The following is a 21,897-nucleotide window of genomic DNA, read 5'->3' as shown; positions in this document are numbered from 1 at the left end:
TTTCCCCCACAGGAAGGTTGGCTCATTCCCCACCAACAATGGGCGAGGGCCAGGTGTAAAGGAAGCACTTGCTGATACACGCTGAGAATTTCAGATTAATTTATTTTTAAGTACCTGTTCTTTGGTACAGGTATTGGCTGGAAAATACAGGTATTTTCTCAATGAAAAGTCGAAATATTTAAAAGAACTGTACAGCTTTACAGCTCACAAAAGCCTTGCTAGCAGAATCCGCTACTGCATCAGTGCAAATGCTATCAGCAAAACTCTAGCAATACCTTATGTTCATCAGTATCTTAATTTTATTGTAATTCATCTTTCTCCATATAATTCATTGTATTTGAGAAGACTTTCAAGGTGGGCTGAACTCGTGAAAACATTCAGTGCTTGCCCAGAGAAAGCAAGCTAAACATTCTTCCAGGTCTGATGCCATTATAAGCTCAAATCTAAAGATGCACTCATGTTACAGCTCAAGCAACTTACTCATTCAGTAAAAAGCACCAGTCACTAAAATCTGTATTATATTACAGTTACCATCTTGCAAAGGACTACTGAAGTTAAATGCCAGCACTAAAAAACTTAAAAAAATACAAATTTCTTACTGTGACTCTTTAAAGATTTGTACAGAACATGTAAATAAGAAAACACTTTGTTAAAATTAAGTAATTTTGCAGTTCATTCAGCGCAACCAGGTAGTATTCAGTTGTGTCTGGTTTTTTATGCTTGTGTCCATTTTCAAAACTTCTCGGATCGCCATGGTAGCGTAAGTGGATGGGGGAAGGGAGAACTCCATCTTGAGTGCCCTGAATTTGCCATCTATCAGAAGATATAAGAGACAGAAAGCAAGAACACATGATTAAGGGCATATATAATGCTTATTCTGGATGCCATCTAAACTAGACTAACAGCTTCCATAACCAACTTAGCCTGTCCATAAAGCAAAACAACCACCACCATCACACTCCTGTTTATAATCCACAGTGAAAAATTTAATGAAACAATTTTCTAACATCTTCTCTCAGCACAAAGTGGTGGTTTCAGAGTTTTAAAAGCAAACATCTGTTCTTTCAGACTGAATTCCCAGCCTGTCTTCACTTTTCTGGAAAGCAGTATCAAAACACCTTGTGACCAGTGCTAAGAATTTGAGTCTGTGTGCAGCATCAATAATACAAGCTCAGTATACAGACAATTTGTGACTTAATTCTACCTTTCTTAGTTGCAGACATTTACTGCTAAGCAATTGATTTTACAGATGCCTGTAAGAAAATCTAACAGTCAATATGGATACTGGAGGAATGGCTTGCACCTTGAGAAATTAGGGTCCTTATTTAGATACCTGGCTTTAGAGGTCATTGTTACCCTTGCTTAACAGACAATAGTTAAATGAAAGCTCTTCCTTAAAGGAGCTTTCAATATGTAGCAGTTGAAAGCAACAGCCAGCTCAAACTTCCATTTAGCAAACTAGCAGAAAAACTGACTTACCCGTAGGGAGAACTGGTAATGGTTTTCCTTCCAGTTTATCCAAATCCGTAGTAAATAATGGGATTTTAGGATCATCGTATGCAACAACTTCCCTTTATAATATACATAAAATTTATTATTAAACTATTTAGGTTAATACATTTTATATAACCATTATTTATTATAATACTAGTTTTATTATTATTGCAATTTGGCATTTACGACTCAAATTGAATTAGGCAAAATATCATGTAATGCTTTATATAGAAGACGGCTTTAGGAAGATTATTAAAAAACAATTTTAAGTTTGTGAGAAGTTTCTTTGCATAACTCATCTGTTTGTCCTTGTGTGCTGTCAGAATTTCCAACTATACAAGAAGTATAGCTCATGAAATTAAGGGAAGAATGATGTCAATGCTAAGGGTACCTAGCAGGAGCGAAACCTCTCAGTACAGTCACCCAAACTTTGAAAGGGCTCAAACACATTGTACAGTTTCTGCTGTTCATTTAACAGAAATCCCATATGTAACCATGAGGCTGAAAACCTAACTGGGAAATAGATAAGCTTAATATTAATTAGTGCTGATGTTTCAAGTACATAAATATTTGTATTTTTCTGCTTCCTCCTAAGCCCTCTACATTTTACTCTACACATCAGTGATGTCTTTCTGCACATTTGTACAGTTCCCTGTTTAAAAGGTATTTATTCAGTTGTCATATGAAAATTAGGCTGTATCTCTAACTGATTTAGTAGGTTTAAGTGATAGAAATTTTTATAATTGATAGGTAATTGGAGACCAACCTTCTCACAGCAAGACTACAAAAAAAAACCCATTTTGAATATTATCTATCATTGTTTCAACATAAGTAATTATCTATGAAGTGTTCAGGCAAGCGCTTGCAAGGAGTGGACAACTAGATACATGTCTTGATACTCTTCCACCATAGAACCAAGGAATAAATATGGGTATAGTTCCCCTTCAGCTGCATTAAAAAAGTGAGAGAATTGCAGAGAGAGTCCTCTCTACCTCTTTCAGTCTGTGTGGATGATCCCATGGATCAATCTCATGTTGTTTTATATTTAAATAAACTGTGTCAATTCAAGTGTAATTTCCTTTATGCTCCCACTCACCAATTGACATTCTGAGGCCGAATGATAATCTTTCTGTATGCTCCAGAAAGTGAATAATCTCTGATTTTATGCCTCATGTTGTTGATATCAAGGTTGTCAGCTACCAGCATCTCCTTGTAGGCCTCACCAACTGCAAGACAGGAAAATATTTAATAGGAGAGAATGTACTGTGGCAAATTTAAATGGCCTTTTTTCATGGATTGCTCCTTTCCCTTACATTCAGTAAGTTTTCAGCATATATGGGATGCTACACACAAGTTTAAAAGTACTGCAAATCTTATTACCACTTTACTTCTACATCCTGATTAGTAGAGGCAGTAACAAAGAACACATCAAATCAAATTTCAGCTGAAAACAAAATTTACAAAATACTTTACTGACATTTAAATGTCATCTCATATATGCTTTACAATTTTCTAGACTTCAGAGGACTAATCTCAGGTATATGGAAAAAAATAATTAAAGGGCCAGACTACCCATTCCTCTCTCATTAAAAAGCAGCAGAGATAAATCAGTTGACAATTTGACAACCAAGTATAAGAACAGTTCAATCCAATACTGAGGAAAACGTGCAAGGAACTCATGACTAATCTCATCTATCAGAACATAGAGCAGGTGAAACCTAGGGCCAGCTACAAAGAGGCACTATACCAGCATTGTCCAGGCACACAGAAATGGTGTTAGGAAAGCCAAAGCTCAGCTACAGTTGAAAACAGCAAATGCCATCAAGACCAAGAAGAGTTCAGCTGCAACATAAGGAATGAAAGAATACAAGGAAAGCAATGGCCTGGTGCTATATGGGGCAGCTGTCTAATGACAGACCTAAGGCTGATGGTCTCAGTGCGTCTCTTGCCTGAGCCTTGACCAGCAGTGTCCCAGGCCTCTCTTCTTAGAGGCAAAGTTAAGAAAGAGGGGGGCTACCAGTAGTGGGAGAAGATACAGACTGAGAAGAGCTGGTTCACATCATGGTGAAAGTTTCCCTATCATCTCAGAGATAGTGCAGATCTAGGGAAGTCCCAGACAACTGCAGAATACCAAGTGTTGCACCCAATTTCAGAAAGAGCAGGAAAGATAATTAGGGAATTACAGACCGGTCAGACTCCCTCTGGTCCCTGGGAAAAATAATTATCCTCTTTGGGTACACAATGACTGTGGTTGTGATAAAGGGGAGAAAAAGGACGAGAAAAGGCAAAAAGCCCACCAACCTTACTGTCTTCTATGATGAAATTATTACACCTGTGGGTGAGGGGGGAGCAGGGACTGTTGCCTGCCCTTGCCTTTAGCAAGGCTGTCAGTGTATTCCCACAGCATCTTTGTGCCCAAGGTTAGAACATTACAGTGGGTGGACTGGTAAGTGGGTAACAGCTGTCTGGCTCAGCATCTCAAAGTATAGACACTACTGGTTGCAGCTCTACCTAAAAAGCAGAGTTCCTCAAGGAACTGAGATGTGTCCTGTGAAATAGTGGAGAAGAGCTTGAATTTACCCCAAGTAATCTGTGGGCTAAGCCAAGCTGGGGTGGCATTCAATACATGCAAGGACAGGACTGCCATTCAGAGGGACTGAGGCACACTAGAGGAATGGGCCAAGAGGAACCTCATGAAATTCATCAAGGACAAAATCCTGTACCTGATTAACTCCTTGCAGTGGTACAGGTTAGTGAGAAACTCTGCTCTGCTGTCATCTGGGATTCCCAATGGGAAGGAGACTGAGCAGAGCACCCTGGCAGCAACAGAAGGCTGACATTAATGTTTTAGAGATCTGCAGTGATGTATTGCTTTAAAAGTCACGAAGGCTGACTAGTTCCAATCCTCCAATCCTTAAGAACAATCTTAAATCAGACCTGCATTTTCAGAGCAAATATTTCAGTTAACAGTCAGACTTACTTTTATGCTTTGGATAAATAACATCAAATCCAGGCAATGGCATCACTACATCGTGGATAGTGTAGTTATCAACATCTCCTTCTTCAATGTGAACAGCTGTGGCTACAGTCAGGATAGAAAAATGAAGTTACCAGAATGGATGCCTGTGACAGTTCAGCTAAATTTAAAATGAAGCCTTTGATTGAAATAAGCTTACTCTGAGAAAGATAACTACCATGTTTTATCTCCACTTAACAGACAACATTTCCAAGAAAAGAAGTAACAGCCTCCAAGGCTGTCACAGTTACTGGCAGAATCACAGCCTGGTTTCCAGTGATTTAAAGCTACATGAACTAAGGACTGCTAGAGGAAGAGCCCCCTTCCATGTAGCAGGTCTACATAAAGTAGAAATACTGTAGGAAATGCCAGAGCAAATACAAGTGAAGAAAGTTTAACTGAGTGGAGCTTCTGCTTTACAACACACTAATACAATCAAAAACTTCTATGGTTAAAACTTCATAACATCTTTCCACAGTTCTTCATAGCTCAACTAGGCTTGAGGTCATTCTTGAGAATAATCAGTCCTCCATAGTCTCTCTTCCCTATCCAGTTATTTGAAAAGACAGGCCAACAAACAGCTCAAGGAAGTGTAATACGTAACTTCCAATTCCTTGCACAATTTGTCTAGAACAGGGCAATGGATTGATTTATCACTAGGCCAAAATGGGTGAGAGAAAAGGAACTATTGAAGCAGTATTAGACAAACAGCTACATGCCTTGTTTTCCTACAAATCTGAACTATACAGCATCACTGGCTTTGTCTGATTTTACCTCCTTTAAGTATGAGATCTCCTGGCACAGCTCTAAGCCCGTATTCCTCTATTCTCTTGCTCACCATATTATTCCACACATAACTCTGGTAGCTATGAATATACATTAAACGATTATTTCTTGGTATCTAGAGGTAAAGAAAAAAAAATTAAACACTGGAAAGATATACTTCCTGTTTTTTTTCTGACAATCATAACTAAAAAGGTGTATATTTGAAATGTTACCTTATCCAGCAAAAAGACTTACACCATTTCTTGGTATACATATTTGATTTTTGTTTCTTGTTTGAGAAAAGGATACGTGAAGAAATAATGATTTTATACATTTGAAATATGCACAAAAAAAACCTGTGCTTAAGTTTGCCAAAAAACCCTCCAGAATTTTTTAATTCTACAGGTCAAAAATATGGGTCTATTATAAAACACTGAATTCATATTCAACCTCTTGAAATCTTAAGTAAACTTTGCAGCTGTGAAAGCGCAGTGTTACTCTAATTATCTTCTTCATAAACAAGAAATTATCCCCCAGATCCTACAATGGGCCCAGTAGTTTACTAGTGATGAGGTATTTTCTCCAAAGACTTGTGCTTGATTACAGCACTTGAAAATGACAAGTGGATCCATCACCTCTATATCAGGCTGATTCATTAGCCCACCATCAGTTTGATTTATACTTTTAAAGCAACAGGAAAACACTGAAATTGAACATCTGCACAATTCTCAGATCCATATTATATGTAGCTACTAAGTATAACTGTACTGCTTCCCACATACCAGAGAGATTGTTGTATAAATTGGAAAGCTCATTATGCATACATTAATTAGAGATGTCATCAGTTACTACACAGCAGTACTTCCAGCAAAAAGGCAAGATAAATGCAAAGACTTTTAAACTTAACCTTCTACTCATCAAGCATCCATGAGTCTATTTTAAATCCATCCTGATACCATCAAAAGAATGTTTATTCAAGTAAATACCACCCAGCTTTTACACTCACTATGCCAAATGCAGAGATTATGTTCTTCATTCCATACTTTAAGAGTCCACGTAGAAGTTGTCCTTCCACGCACCTTTTTACAGGTAGTTTCTTGAGCGCTGCTGCTGGATCTTTAGTCTTTGCCCATTCTTCTCTGCATTTGACTAAGTATCCTTTTTCAGCTAGAACAAGGATGTTAAATTAAAATATTTTAACTATACACCAAAAAATTAAATTTTCAGTCATGGTAATTAGAGAATCACAGAACACTTGAGGTTGGAAGACCTCACATGGAGCTTGAGCAGACACTGAAAGTGCTCAGGTCCCTTTTCAGCCCCCCTGCAAGAAACTGCACAGCAAGGAAAGTGAGGCATAAAGGGAGAGTCTGAAGATTGCTTCTCCACTGCTAAACTGGCTTAAGTTTTTCCTAAAGATACAGCTCTTGGAGAAGAGGCAGAAACACATGATGTATTATTTTTCAGTTCTCACCTCCTGGTCGTGGTTTTAATATCAAATCCATTACTTCATTCCAGTTGTTCTGTAGAATAGCTCTAGGATTCAAACACATTAAGAACTGACTGAATCTATTTGAAAGGGATTTAGCCAACTTATAAAAAATATACGTATTAGTGTTTAGACTTATGCAATATTAAAAGTAGTGCTATTATGCAAGATAACTGCTGAAGCAAGTTCAGAAACAAGATCTATCTTGAATCTAAATTTAAAACTGGTACAGGCAATATGTTAGAAAAATGTTCCCAAAAATACATTAAGTTACATAGTGATAAGAATAAAATTTAAAAAAAAAAGAAGGGGGGGAGGATGAAAGCAACACATACCTGCCAATTTGATAAGTAGGAACAGCTGTGGTTCCAAATCTTTGCATTCCATAGTAATTAATGAATCCAATTTCCCTGAGTGAATGCATTGCTTGCTCTATCTGGTCATCAGTTCCTGTTATGTTTCTAGCATTAAAAAAAAGAAACAGTTACAGACAGATTAAGGATTTATGCTATTTTGAGATGTCCATTATATTAAAGCTCAACATCAATATTAAATAGCACGCATCAATTTCAATAGTCTCCTGCCAACAAGCCTTCTTTTTACTATCACCAGTTGCCTTCTTTTTACTATCACCAGTTGCCTTCTTTTTACTATCACCAGTTGCCTTCTTTTTACTATCACCAGTTGCAGTGATATCACTTATCTATTTGAAGGAAAAAAAATTCTAACAGAACCATCTAAATACCTACTAACATACTACCTGAGGACAACAGTGAAATGGTTCCCTTGCAGTTCTCCCAATTTCAGTGGATAGTTCTTGTAACTGAAATTTCCTAATTTGAAGTTCATCAAACATTTATTCAAATGAGCAAGTCTTTGTGCAGTGATTCTAAAAAGAAATAGGCAACAGTCACCAACCTATGCTTAGAAAAGCAGGTAAATACAGAAATGCTGTCATTACAAACAAAAACCAGTGAGTCCAGTTTCCCCAATTTTCTACCATTGCCTTTCCAAAATACATTAATGAAACAGCTAAAGGAAGACAATATAATTCTTAAGGGTACTCATACAAAAGAAAATGTACCGTGACATAGACTGGTAGCACTGTTTTTTCATATCTATGTTAAAACACGTACTCCAAAAACGTATATCGCAGTATTGATGTATACTGTACCCCACAGGCTGAACTCTGCATTACTTGAGTAACTACTTCATGAATACAGCCCAGTTAGCACAGTCATAGATACAGTTAAGTAAAATTAGCTACTGTGCTTGCCTAGTGCAGATGAAGGAACATGGAATCCAATCTGTCACTGATACCTGCCATTTTTGTTGCTAGTATTTTTGGATACCCTGTTCTTTGCATCACCAAGCTGCTCTTGGACACTTCTGCTGAATTTTACCAGGATAGTGAAATTTATGAACCAGCATGGCCAGCATACTCAGCTTAGAGCAAGCTGGAAACTGGCAATGCCCCTCCTCCTGTGCAGGAAAGTCAGAGGCTGTGGCACCTGAGCAGACACCACACAACACTTAGAGCACTCTGGAGCTCTTAAATACCACACTGAAAGTGATAGTGTTAAAAAGTAAATGGAACAGCACCTGAGATGACTGCACCACACATTTGGTTAACAGCTATCACTTCGCAAAGCTGCCTTGCAGCAACACAAATCTGGGGCTTCTCTCAACTCACATATCACTATTTCCTTTTGCGTGTGCTAACACACACATACAGAACATTGGGAGAAAATATGAACAGCTCAGCAGTGGATGCCCTCCTTTTAACAAGGATTTGGTCAAACCTCTGGCTTTCAAGCTGTGAATTCCTCACTCAAGGAGTGTGGTTTTCAAAAAGTTGTAAAAAGTAATGGAGGTGGGATATTCCAGCCAGCTAAAATGATACTGTAATATCATGGGAGACATCTGCCATTCTCAGTTATGGATCTAACACTAAGTGTTCAGAAACCATACAATTACCTTAGAATATGACAAAGTAAATTTTAATTTCTCTTAGAAGTTAACTTTAAGGCGTAGGTTAAGGCAGGAAAAATTCCTCATCCTTTTTTTGCTCCTTCAGACGACTCACAGATGAGCAAAGGCATTGTTAGCCTTTTCTGGCACTGTTCAGAGAGTGCAGTGAAAAAGAAAATAGGATTCCAGTTGTAGAAAGAGAGAAACAAAAGCCAGGAAGGAAGTGGGACATTATTTTCACCATGCCATTCTGTTTTTCTGCTGCTGCATGAGATCCAAGCAGCCTAAGAGCACGTAGGCAATCTGTCCCACTGCCTGGGCCAAGTACACGTAACCAGCCTATGACTCAGAGCATCACTGACTGAAAATATCAGTAGTAATCACAGAATACAAAAGCAGTGTGGCATTTTCATTAACACCTGTGCTTTACAAGGTCAGGATCTGAACCTGCCATTTGTATCATTGAGTCTTTAAGGTATTTAGTGAGATATCCAAGCTACCAAGGCAGAAGTGCAAATACTCCAGACTGTACTTTTACTTACCTGAGAACAGCAATTTCTTGAACTGTTATAGCCCTTTTATCCTTAGTTCCCATGTAGGAAAATATGTTTGGCTTCACTCTTAAAAGCAACAGTAACATATATACATTATCTATATTAAAATAGCAACAAATCAAACAGTTTTCAGCATAATTGCCGAGAATTATTAATCTTATAAATTAAAAATAGAAAAATATACCTACATTCCTCAGAACTGGGTTACAATTTGACACGTGTGTGACATTTTCTAATCTCATCCATGAGTACATAAAACACAAGGAAACTTCTCTGATTTAATTATATGTAGACAATTCACTTTTACCACTTCAAAATAAAAAGTGCTTTCAAAACATGAACTTTGAAATACTTCTTTATACACGTTCCTTCAATCCACAAATGCACAGCCACCACCAACTTCACTAAAAAAAAAAAAACACTTCCATTTCTTCCTTAAACTTCAAACAAGTTTTTTTGAGTATCATGCCTGCACATTATGAGAGAATATAGGAAGTTAACTTAAAATATGATCCAGTCCTTTCCCTGAGAGGAAAATTTCCTCTCCTTTTCATTTCGTACCTTCCAGCCTGTGTTAGAGTATTTCCAGTTATTCCAGTTAAGGGCTCCAGGGGGTATTAGGACTGCCATTACATACAGTTTTCCACCTAACTATGCTCTTGCCATTCTGTTCTCAATACCAATACTAAGTTCACTTGTTACTGTCTAGATTACTAATTTCTTTTTCTGGACAAGAAAGGCAAAGGGAAAAGAAGGGGAGAAGTGGGGAAGTTTCCCTATGAGTAGATCACTGAACTGACCCAATTTTAAAACTGCTCTTCCTCTGCAATTCACTGTGTTCGTGTCATGCCTTGGCAAATCTTTTTGTTTCTGCACTTGATGGGGTGAAAGGAACTAAGCCTGTGTTGCCATGGAGAAACCAATACATGGAACAACAGTTTATCAACTGTAACTGCTTAGGAACCAATCAGCATATTATCACAACAATATCTAACAGGTTCATAACATACTTGCATATATTCACACACTGGGGAAAAAATGGCTTTTAATTCAGGTTATGTACTTTGAGGCTTTCAGCTGCCAAGCCTTTCTCAGATCAGCCAATGTCAACTGTGGACTTTTTCCATAGAAGTAATAGAGTAGTCTTTAAAATTTCTTAGGCTCGTTTTGTTCCATTCTCACCGCCTCACAAAAATTCTAAGTTTTAAACTTGATGTTCTAAAGTAACTTTTTATTTTAAACTGTCTACAAATTAGCGAATAGCAATCATGTGTGTTGATCTTATATAATTCTGAAGCATAACATTTACAGCAACAAGAAACATGGATGGGGAGGGCTGCACGCCAGCCAGAATGGCAGAAACAACAGCCTTACCTTAAAAATTTGGATAGGACATTAATGGCATCCATAGTGTCCTTATTCTCCTTGTACAGTACAAAATGGCAGTAGCTTCCCCTAGATTTTGGCCAAGAATGCTTTCTTGGATCTTTAAAAGCAAAAAAGGTTAAAGTGTCACTTTTTGAAAATTTAATGTATTTGCTATTGCAGCTACATTTATTTTAAATATGCAAGATTCAATTTCTGCTATTTCCATCTGCTTTAAAAGAAATGAAAAGGAAATAGTTAATTACTGACAGCAAAAGCTGTGAAGCACATTGAAAGATAGCTCCCCTTCCACTGGACTGTAAACTTCTCTTTAAGCAGTTCTGCCACCTAGAAAATCCTGAATGAAAGAGTGACAGTTCCTTTGTCATTAAGTTATCTGAAAATATAACCTAGTCATTTAACTGCTGTATCACCTGATTAAATTTTTCAAAAACATTATTATTATACTGACTTTCAGCAATAGAAGCTACACCACATTTCTTCTAGCTCCTTATATAATTAATAGTTGAGGACCACAGGAGCCCTATTTGTGGGAAGACTACCATTATTATTTATAGTACAGACCTATTCTTTATTTCTGTATTACTTTTTCTGTGTGTCATGCAAAAGAGTGAATCGTATCACTACAAAACCCTAAAAAATTATGCTCAAAAAGTTGCTTAAAGATGATTGTTTTTTAAAATCCAATGGGAGCAAGAAACCTGGTACAAGAGAGACATTAAGGTACGATCCATGGCAGGTATGATGCCATGCTTAGAGAGAAGGCCAGAGGCTAAAATAACTTCATATCCCACAGACTAATAACTGATTTACAATTCTGTGCTACTATTTGACATTTTCTGGAGAAGGAAACTGTCAATGATTCCTTAAAGTTTTTTTTGCACATAAAACTTTCAGTTTCCAATAATCCACTGTCCATGGCATTAATGGGAAGGGAGACTAATTCGACAGAGGTTTAGCCATCAATGGTGAGGTACCTTCAATTATGAGGTTTATCAATTCCTTGTTATTTAAGATCAAAACTAAGAATTTGTTTTCCTTTAAATAAGAGGTCCCTTACCTCTTGCTAGCCATAGCCACTAAGCAGACATACCTGGTTTTGTAAAAAAAGGCATAAACATCTTTCCTATCAGCAAAAGCTAACTGAAAAAGCCAGCCTCATTTCAATATATAAACACCAATGCAGGAAGGAAGCTCCTGGGAAATACTACTTTTTCTTTCACGTTGGTTTTATAAAGTCCAGATATCGCACAAAGATAGGTTTGTTTAGTTCTTGCTTGCTTTTGAGAGGCTGCCATTCATGCACACACTTCTGCAAAGATAATTTTGGATGCTACAGTATAAAACACTATACATAGAAGTTTTAGTCATTTAGAATTATTGTCTTGCACCATCAGTTTCTAAGCACAGTCCCTCTCCCACGGAGTTTCACAGGACCTGAACTGGAGACCTCAAGCTCCTGCTGGTCTCTCTCCTTCTGAGCCATCACTACTCTTAAACTGAACACTGCATTCAGCTGGAAGAGCAAGGTTCTCCATGAAGATCTCAGCAATTAGAAGGGAAAAGAGTAAGACAGAGCTCAATTCACAAAGGAGGACCTTCTCCATTCTTCATATTTAACTAATACATCTTCCACATGCTCATTTCAACACAGTTCAAGAAATGTGCTCTAATGTAATCTACACTAAAAGGGTTCTCTAGGTACTATCAAACAAATGGGCTCCTCGTGCTGTGGCCATCACAGCCATGACCCTATCCAAAGAAAGCTGCAGCCACAGTCCTGATACTCAATCATTCCTCACCCAATACTTCAAAGCATTCAACTGAGTAGACGGAGCAGTGGGACAATTTGCAATCCCTATTGCTGTGTTTCAGAATCATGTTACATTTTTGACAATAACATTGTATTTCCAAGCCCTTTTTCCAAACATTTTGCTGAAACATAGGCTTGGAAGCTCTTTTTTAACAGCAGAACAGCAGGGTGTGTGAGAAATGCTTTTGAAGTTGTATAAAGACAGATAGTAGTGTCTGAAATACAGGTTGAAAGGCAAAGGCTTGGCTAACTGAAATCCATGAAAAATTTACCACAGTTGTCAATATGTACTGTCAAAATTGATCATTCATATCAATTACTAATATAAGACTTTCTCTGCACCAAATGAATACTGCCTATACTGCACTATGAAAAAGAGGTAGAACAAACCTAATTCTTGGCTGTTTCAGGGCATTTTAAGTAATACTTATGTGTAGGGATTTTTAAGAAATTGTTACAAGTTTGGCCAGTTCTGTTGCTATTTAGGAGGTCGTAATGGTTGGCATTTCATTTTTGTTAGTATGAAATGTCAACGTCTCTTACCTGTTGCAGTTCTGACCTCTGTCCCAATGCAGAGCATAAAGAGTACAAAAGAGTAGCATTTAATTTTTACACTGTCAAAGGGTTTTTAGAGGTGAACATGCAGGTTTATGGTCATGGGATTGTTTATGCTTCAGGGAGCATCCAACAGCCAGGTGGTGGATGACAGCAATTTAGACAATTATGGAATGGAATCGTGCAGAGGCAAACAGTGAACACATGGAAAGCTTCAATAGGAGATGCAACAAACTTAATTTGTGGACAGTGATGAAACAACAGTTTACTGACAATTTAGTAAGGCAGTATTGTAAATATGTGGAGGGTAAATTGACTACAGACACAAAGCTTCTGATTTTAAATTTTAAGAAGCATGTTTGGTAATGTTTTATATTATCAACAAAATTAATCAGGTATCTCAGCTAATAATCCAATTTTCTACACTTCTGAAATGTTTCTTGCCTGGGGAGCCCATTCATGACTAAGACATGTTTGTGGCTACATAAACAAGAGAGATAAATATAATCCTGACTGGGAAGAACTTCAATCTTACATCCATAAGCATTTGCACACACACACAGAAACTGACATCTCCACCAACAAATGCACAGATGCCTGCAGCATCACAGCTGGGGAATCCAAGTTTAAATAGATTATACTTTTCTACATCACAAGATGGTGCTCCACATAATGTTTTAATCCTAGAGACACATCACTAAATTCTTTTCAGCATATTTCAAATACTTATATTCTTTTATATAGTATCCCTTAAATCAGCTTAACAACATTCACTTGACTGTAACAGTGATTAAAGAATAGAAGCAGCAGAAGGAAAAGGTGGAGGAAAATCCATTACAAACCAACAGAGAACAAAACTGGCCGAGGAGAATTTTGTGCTGATAAGCATACAGACTCCATGCATAAAGCATGCAAACATATGCATTTTCTAAACATGACTAAGATACATAAACACATAATAATTGGACAATAAAAATACAACATTCTTATATTTATTTACAACAGGCCTTAAACAAAGAATTAAATTAAAGGGGAAATTATTTTATTTCCCATTTTAAATTACTCTATTTCCTTATCCTTCCTCCATCAACTTTGTCTTTAAAATTAAAGGGTTAGGTTGACATACCATCATTTGTAGTATGTTGAAATGACAGAGGAATGCAACCAATTTAAACCTAACCCTGGTATCTTTAGTTAAATGTGCACCATTCTGCAGATAGATAATCCTCTAAACTTACAGTAGCAACAAACTTTTAGTAACTTTAAGAGATGTAAAACACTTTAATTTATTCCCAGTATCCAAAATAGCATTTTGCAAGATTAAAGTGGATAACACTTCATTTTGAAAGTCCTTCATTACTTTGACTATTTCAAAAGATTGTGATCCTTAATGAATAAAGATAATTTTCTGTAAATATAATTAGCCTTGCAAGTAGAATTAACAATTATGGTAAATAAACTATGTCTATATGAAACTATAAATCTGAGAAAACAAAAAGATGCTTGTCTCTATTCAAGCCACTGAGAATTTTGTCATGAATATTCAAGACAATCAAGGTTACACCATCTATCAACCTAATGTATATTTTCCAACTACAACCTCTTACATCCACAACACACACCTACACACACAGTTAAGATCATGAAAGTTAAATTCAAAAAAAAACTGGAAATAAAGTCTCTGTTTTGCGTATTCCCACTGAAGCAGAAGATAATGTTTTCTCTTCTAGTATGGTTTTACTGGATGATTTGTAAAGAAAAGCAAGTAGAAATTTCAATTTAAAACATTTCTTGTGGTCTTAATAATTTTAGATGCACAGCATAAGCTGAAATGAGGAAAAAATGAAGCAAGACTACATTAGGAAGCACGCTCACTTGAAGTTCTTACCAACAACTCTTACTTTGGGGATAATTTTAGCATTTACTTTACCCATCTGCTGTGATACTGAAACTCACTTGCCAATGCTTTTTTCCCAGCAGCATGATAAGCAATAATGTATTTCTTTCCATCTCGATCTTCTGTTTTAGTCTCCAGTCCTGGAAACAAGGACTTCACAGCCTGATGGATGATGGTTCTTTTTTCTTTGGTGTCTTCAATTACCTGTGATAATACACATACATGCAGAAACCAAATAAATTAAGACAAAGGGGAAGGGTGTCTTAAAGGGAAAAAAAAAAATAAATAGCTAGATGAGATTATTTAATGTATGAATGCTTATTTGAAACTACCAGATATAATCCTACTCATCTCTGTGCCCCAAATTTAGCTCAATAGTTATTCTTTGAATATGTGGAATATTTGAATGTTTAAAAATATCAAGGTTTTTATTTCATTTTCTTATCTTTCTTGTTACAGAAGACTACATTTATCTTCTTTTCTATTAAACCATTAAACACTGACCTTGAAAGTAGTGTTCCATTAGGATAGATGTTTTATGTAAACCTCCTTATTCTTTAAAACAATACTAGACAGGAAAGCAAAATACTGCAATATAATCTTACCACAGGAATTAAAACCTGTATTTAAGTTCCTGTATTCTCACCAAAATCAAAGTGACAACTCACAGATGCATGAATTCAAATACATCTGTAAGACTTTACAGACTTAAACCCTAAACTGGACACCGTTTAGTGTTATCTGTCACATCACATTCAAATTGCACTTATACTTTACGTGCTTTATAAAGTGTGTGCCTTCTCATTCCCTCCCTGCTTCCCTCCCTCAGCCTCTCTCTGCCCCCATCCCGAAATTCATACCATTTATTAATTTTACCTCTATGGCAACACTAGCTTCCTTATTCTTAAAAAGCTGGAGCTCTTCTAAACGCTGCTTGTCTTCGTCTGACAGAACTGTAAATGTTTCTTCTGATGGGTCCTAATATATATTTGAGGAGAAAAAACAGACATCCAATAACCCTCTTCCAGTATTATCATGTCCCTGCTTAAGGAGCATTAAGAAGCATAGCCATTACCAAATCTTTACCTCAAAATTTACCTCATCATCCACTGGAACAGAAAAGTCATCTAAATGGCTCACACGTCCATCTTTGCCTATTTCATGGACAACAAAGTCTGAGTATCTGATAGAAAGAAACATGCATTACATTTGTAATAAAAAATCCCACATCACATAAAGTCCTTTCCTAAAAAAGCTGTTTTTTAGCAGAATTCATTAAAGCATTCTGAATTCATGTAATTCAATTCACATAAAACAAACTTTACCATGAGAAAGTTGTACCTATTCCTACCCCCCCGAAGGACAGCACAGGAACACATATCCAAATCCAGCAGACAGCAGATCACCAAACACCTGCTGTAGTTATTCTGAGTCATTTTCTCACTAGCTACAAGAGACCAGTAATGCTTATTCCTCAATCCCAGTCATTACTGGCAATTAAGACTTTACTGCATTGCCACAATGTGCAATGCATTAACTACTGCATTACCTGTCACTTCAAAAAGCCTCCAAAATAAAGTGCATTTCAGTCGCTCTGCAGAAGGCAGGACTAACTCACTCATGTCTAATAATAAAAACAGCTCAACTATAACAGAGCACAGTTGGTGGCTTGTGTTACAATTACTAAATGATTTTTAAGTAGCATTTGCTAGCAAAGTGGGGGAAAAAAAAGAGAAAATAATTCCTATTCTATCAGTGTTCAAAGATGGGTAAAACTTCACCAGAAGCTTTCTACTGTACCTCCCCCAAGCACCCTTTTGCCATCCCTCTATGCAGATATACACCATATTGGTAGAATTCCCTGCTGAGGAGTATTATGTATCCTCTTGTATTATCTGTAGCTGTCTAGACATGTTAGTGACAGTACCATAAAAATGCCAAGAATTAATTAATAATAGGTGTTAAAAACTAGGATCCAAAAAAAACCCCAGAAACCCACGAATTTTCTACCACACGGTAGAAAATTGGCCAACCAAATTGGCAGATTTCCCAGAAGACTTTTTAGCACAGATTATGTTTCCCAGAGAAGGATTACACTAGATGCTTAATGCTGCACATAAAGATTAAATACATACGTAATATGCATATATCACTTTATTATGCAAAATTATCTATATATGAGGCCAGTATTTAAACATAGGGACTTTTCAGTGTGTAAACAAAGCAACCTTAAGTGCTTTGCTATGTCAGGGAATCAGTAATTCTCACTTCAGCTATTTTAAAAACCTAGGAGTTTAATTTTAAAAAGCTACTAAACACCAAACATCTTATTAAATATATAATGTTTGTATATAATAAATTCCACATCCTGAATTTTAAAACTCCCTTCAATGTAAATGACATTACAACTGAGCATACAATAATTTAAAGCCTAACTATTCTTGTTTACAGACATTAGGACAAAAAAGTCAGAGAATAGTAAAGAATGAAAGAAGGATGATTTTGATGTCATTTTTCAGTGCATCTTGTATCAGCACTGAGAAAAGGTACAAAAGGTGGGTGTACTGTGTAAGGTTTTATGTGTGCTGCTGCCAGAGAGCAAAGGCAACAGCAAAGGTAATCATGTATCTCTACTCATATACAGCCTCCATCAGAGCTCCACCAGAGCTGACAGAAAAATAAATTCTAAAAACAAAAAACAAAACTAAAACAACACCAAAAAAACCCTGTCACAGTATAGTCCCAGTACAGTTGGCTTGGACTGGACAAAGTAAATCTGACCATAACACAAATCCAATTCAGCTAGCCTAGTTCATGTCTGAACATGTCCCCAGATAAGTTACAGGGGACCCACGGGCAGCCCTATCCAGGATGAGCAGTACGTACACCAACGGCCAGGATGCTGGGCAGGGAGACAGATCTCAGCCAGTGGCTGTACAGCCTAGGAGATTTGAATTGGATATTTAAGTGAGTTCTGAATAATAAATGAGGCTGTTTGTCTCATGAGGACCTGGATCACAAATTGTGGCACTTTTAGTCTCCCCACCCATGACTGGCATGTTATAACCCAAGCATCCCTCCCACAAAAAAACCCAGAAAAAACCCAAAACAAAACAAAAAAAAACCCACCAAACAAGCCACAATCTAGAAAAGTCCCAAATTAAACATTCTTTCAGTCTCAGCAGTAAAAAAGTAATGAGCCTCATGTAATCAAACTGCAACCTGTGAGTCCAAGAAGGAAACTGGAGAACTACAGCTGTGTACACAAGGAATTAACATAAACAACAAGACAAAGTTACCTCTCTTTTAAGATTCCAGAAAACCCCTTATGAGAGCTAACAAATTTAGTTATGCCAACATCGCTTTCTGTCAGTCCATGCTTCATCATGTCTGCAAAGCTCTCTGGATCTCCATCTTCATCACTGTCCCCTAGGTCCTCTTCTTCCTGCTCCTCACTTTCATCATTGGGGATCATTTCACTTTTTATGTCTTTGAGTTGTTCTGTTACAGTCTCAATACTCTGCCCAGAGTCACTCCCTGCCTTAGACTTCTCCAAGATCTTCTGTCTTTTAATTTCGTCTGCACTGGCCCCATCATCCTCAGAGTGAGGACGTTTCAAGGACACACTATTCATTTCTACAGCTTCCATGTTTAAGGCACAGGGTAAGATAGAAAGCCCTGGGAAAGAAGAAGAAAGACTTATTTTCTGTCTGCTAAGAGCAATACCAATACATAGTCACTTCACTCCAAGGACTCTGTCCCCTGCAATTTTTCAGGAAAACCATAAACTTTCTGCATTTAAGTTAAACATCAAGTAAACTCCTAGAAACAATACATACTTGGGGGGAAAGAAGGAAGCTATGAGGGCAGCATGCATGCTGGAACACAGCAGAGCAAGATTCAGTACTACACTGACCATTTACCACCATCTTTACTTACCATGGCTGCCTCCAGTCCTGTGCACACACCAGCTCTGCTGTCAACAGCAGTCTGGTGCCCAAGAAACTGTCTGTTTCCAAGCCTTCTCTCAAACATGGCTACCCTTAATTATTCCCTTTTCTATCAATATTCTATCAGAAGACAAAGAGAATGGCTGAGTTCCCCCAAACTTGAAACCTCATGTCTTCCTTTTCTATGTTCTTCCAACACACAGAATGCCACACAGAACTCAAGGAGGCAGCAATTCAGTCCAAAAGGTAAGATGGATGAGATACCAAAACCATTGAATCAGTGAGACAAGCAAAACAACAAGGAAATTTAACAATGTCTGAGGAGAACATGACTACTCACGCTGGTGGAATAGGGTTCAGAGCTGTCACCTTTGTGTCAGCAAAACCACTGCCTTCAGATCTGAAAAGAAGAGGAAAACTAACTCTTTGAGAAAGTTTTATGAAAAATAAAATATTATTAAAACATATATGAATGCAATCCTTAGAGAAAGCAGCTGCCTCTGGCCCAGGTGTTATCAGCTGCATAGGAGCAAACAAAACTGCTCAGATGGGCATGTCAATAAATACAATTGCAAAAGTATTACCATCCTAGTGACCCAACACATTATTGCTATTTAGCAAGCTACAGGAGAGTACTTTGGTTTTATTTCTAAGTGTATAAAAGGAAACTGGAGTTCCTATAATTAGGCATGGATAGGACCTTTCTTCCAGCATCATCCAACTGGCACAGAAGTGTACTGGGGATAAAGTGCAGGTTTTGGTAGCAGGGTCTGGATGGGAAGAGGCCATAAACTGATCTGTGTGGGACAGTTCCAGCTGGCTCCATAAACCTGCTGCCTGCCATACTCCAACTCATCAGATGAGCACACAGTGCCTCCACTCCAGTTTATTTGAGAAACAGAGAAGCAACCAGTGGCAGCAAATGCAAAAGAAAGTGCAGGAGGAGACACATGAGAGAGTGCTCAAAGAGGCACAGGGAAGCATGGAGAGGAGGACAATTGCTGCGGACACAGCTGGAAATGCACTCTTGGAAGGAGCCTCTCCACACTGGAGGAGGGATACCCCTGAAGGGACTATGGCCTGTTGAGGTGCCCACCCTGGGACAGGGACACCCTTAAGGAGCCCCACATGGGTGCAGAAGAAAAGAGCAGTAGAAAGAAAGCCCCATGTACCAACCCCAACCTCCTGCACTACCACTGCCTTGTCCAAGGGACAGAGCATAACCTGAGGGATCAAAGAGAAAAGGGGAAGAAAGGAGTTTTCCCCAAGTCTGTGCTTAAGTAGTGGTCTTCTCTGTATATCACTAGCCAACTGGAAATAAAAAATTAATAAAATAGTTAATAAAAACTAAATTCCCCATGTTGAGTCAATTTTGTCCACAACAACCAAGTTTCAAAACGAACAGAATTCAGCTGTTACTGAGAAATTAATCTAGGCACGAAGCAGCATTTTAGATCTATATACATCACCCTGTATTACTTCTCCAGTCATCAAATAGGATAATCTATCCAATTTTAAAGGGTATGTTTTTAAAGAAAACCCTGCTACTAATTTGATAATCAGCATGAGCTGGGTTGCTAAGTAATTGTCACTAGTTAGCTGTTAGCCACTGCTGACTTCATGGCCTGGATTCCCCATTGAAGAGATCACCAGCTTAGGGTAAAGAGACAGGAATGACTGCTTTAGAAACACCTAAAATGTTTTGCTCAAATGAAGAAGTGGAAATGGATGCTACAAAAATATATGAATAAAAGGAAAATAAATAAAGACTTATAAGATTAAGTGTATGTATGGCCTGAAGAGTGATAAGACACACACACAAGCAAGCAGAACAATTAGAAAAACAATGTACCTTCAAGCTGAGAGCACCAATTTTAGTCTGTCTTCAAATAAAAGCTCATAAAACTCTTTCTTCAAGAGGAACGATAAATAAAAGTCATAGCCAAGTGAAGCAATTCACCACTGTTTCCTGATTCTTTTCCCATGTACCATGATTGTTACAGAGGCTGGGTTATAAAGCATTGATGTGGAAAAGGCTTTTAGATGGCTTGTATCTTCACATAGCGAACAAAACAGCACTCAGCACAGCGAAATCCTGTAAGACATCTGCCAAAGGAAGCAACAAGAGAAATCTCATGCTTCTTAAATAAAACTGCAATACTTAGTTATTGAATTATACAAACTGTTATAAGAATTCGATACTAGGCAGAAACACTCCACAGTTGTCACACACAGACTATTCTCACAGCAGAAGAGTGACTCACATACTATAAAGTACTGTCCTGAGCCCAACGACAGCTCTCACCGGGGATAAATTCTGCAGGATAATTGCTTGAAGGAGCACGTTGAAGCGAGCGGGGCACACACTGCCTCACCTGTGCAGATTGCTAGTGACAGGCACCTATTTTTTCTTTTGGCAGCTGCTCAACTGTATCGGCCCTTTTCCTGACAGGTGTTTCCATAAAGCCAGAATCTGCATAAACACCAACTCCGCCAAGTCAATGTTTTAACAGAGACTGAGTTTACTACTGCAAATAAAGCACTTGATTCTCCGCAACAAGAAACGCCGAGCGATTATTCCTGGCGCGGTACCTGTCAAGCAGGCACAGCGGGGGCTACACGGCACTAAGTAACACAGCCGGAGCACCGCAGCGCTGGGTACGAAGCTTTCTCATGACACGAGGCACGTGGGATTAAAAGGCGACCGAGGAGGGGACGATGGTGCAGCAGCAGCGCCCCAAGGCCAACCCTTGCGGCGGGGGCAGCGCGGAGGGCGCGGGTGGGGAGGGCAGCGGCACCCGGAGCCCGCGGGCCGGGCCGGGCCGGAAGAGCCGCTGCCAGCACCGAGGCTGCCGGGGCAGGGCCGGAAGAGCCACTACCAGCGCCTAGGCTGCCGGGGCAGGGCGGGAGGACACGCTGGGGCCCGCCGGGGAGCGGCAGGGGAAAGCCCGGCGCCGGCGGGGGAAAGTTGCCCCGAGGCGGAACCCCCCGGGCCCGCGCCCGGGCG

The 21,897-nt window shown here is 38.4% G+C and overlaps 1 protein-coding gene across 8 annotated transcripts; it reads right to left on the bottom strand.

Moving 5' to 3' along the window:
* Nucleotides 1–82: 82 nt before the first annotated feature.
* On the bottom strand, nt 83–21,454 carry PUS7 (pseudouridine synthase 7). Of its 8 annotated transcripts, none has more exons than XM_033514780.1 (19): nt 21,196–21,454; nt 20,743–20,996; nt 19,231–19,290; nt 18,240–18,618; nt 16,027–16,123; nt 15,817–15,918; nt 15,000–15,144; nt 13,032–13,049; nt 10,664–10,775; nt 9,278–9,355; nt 7,525–7,653; nt 7,100–7,225; nt 6,750–6,811; nt 6,319–6,442; nt 5,285–5,376; nt 4,475–4,576; nt 2,591–2,720; nt 1,480–1,571; nt 83–813 (listed from the first exon to the last, which is right to left on the bottom strand). In XM_033514780.1, exons 4-19 carry the CDS (start codon nt 18,587–18,589, stop codon nt 677–679), a joined length of 1,896 nt encoding a protein of 631 aa, XP_033370671.1. In that variant the 5' UTR covers nt 18,590–18,618; nt 19,231–19,290; nt 20,743–20,996; nt 21,196–21,454; the 3' UTR covers nt 83–676. The 8 variants fall into 8 exon arrangements, with proteins under 8 accessions (XP_033370671.1, XP_015482648.1, XP_015482641.1 ...); XM_015627162.3 differs by having other exon boundaries at nt 6,355–6,442; XM_015627155.3 differs by having other exon boundaries at nt 5,285–5,411; nt 6,282–6,442; nt 21,196–21,453.
* Between the last annotated feature and the right edge of the window lie 443 nt (nt 21,455–21,897).

Source organism: Parus major, chromosome 1A (genome assembly GCF_001522545.3).
Source record: "Parus major isolate Abel chromosome 1A, Parus_major1.1, whole genome shotgun sequence".
In the NCBI taxonomy this organism is placed as follows: domain Eukaryota; kingdom Metazoa; phylum Chordata; class Aves; order Passeriformes; family Paridae; genus Parus; species Parus major.
This window is presented reverse-complemented; position numbering and strand designations above follow the sequence as displayed.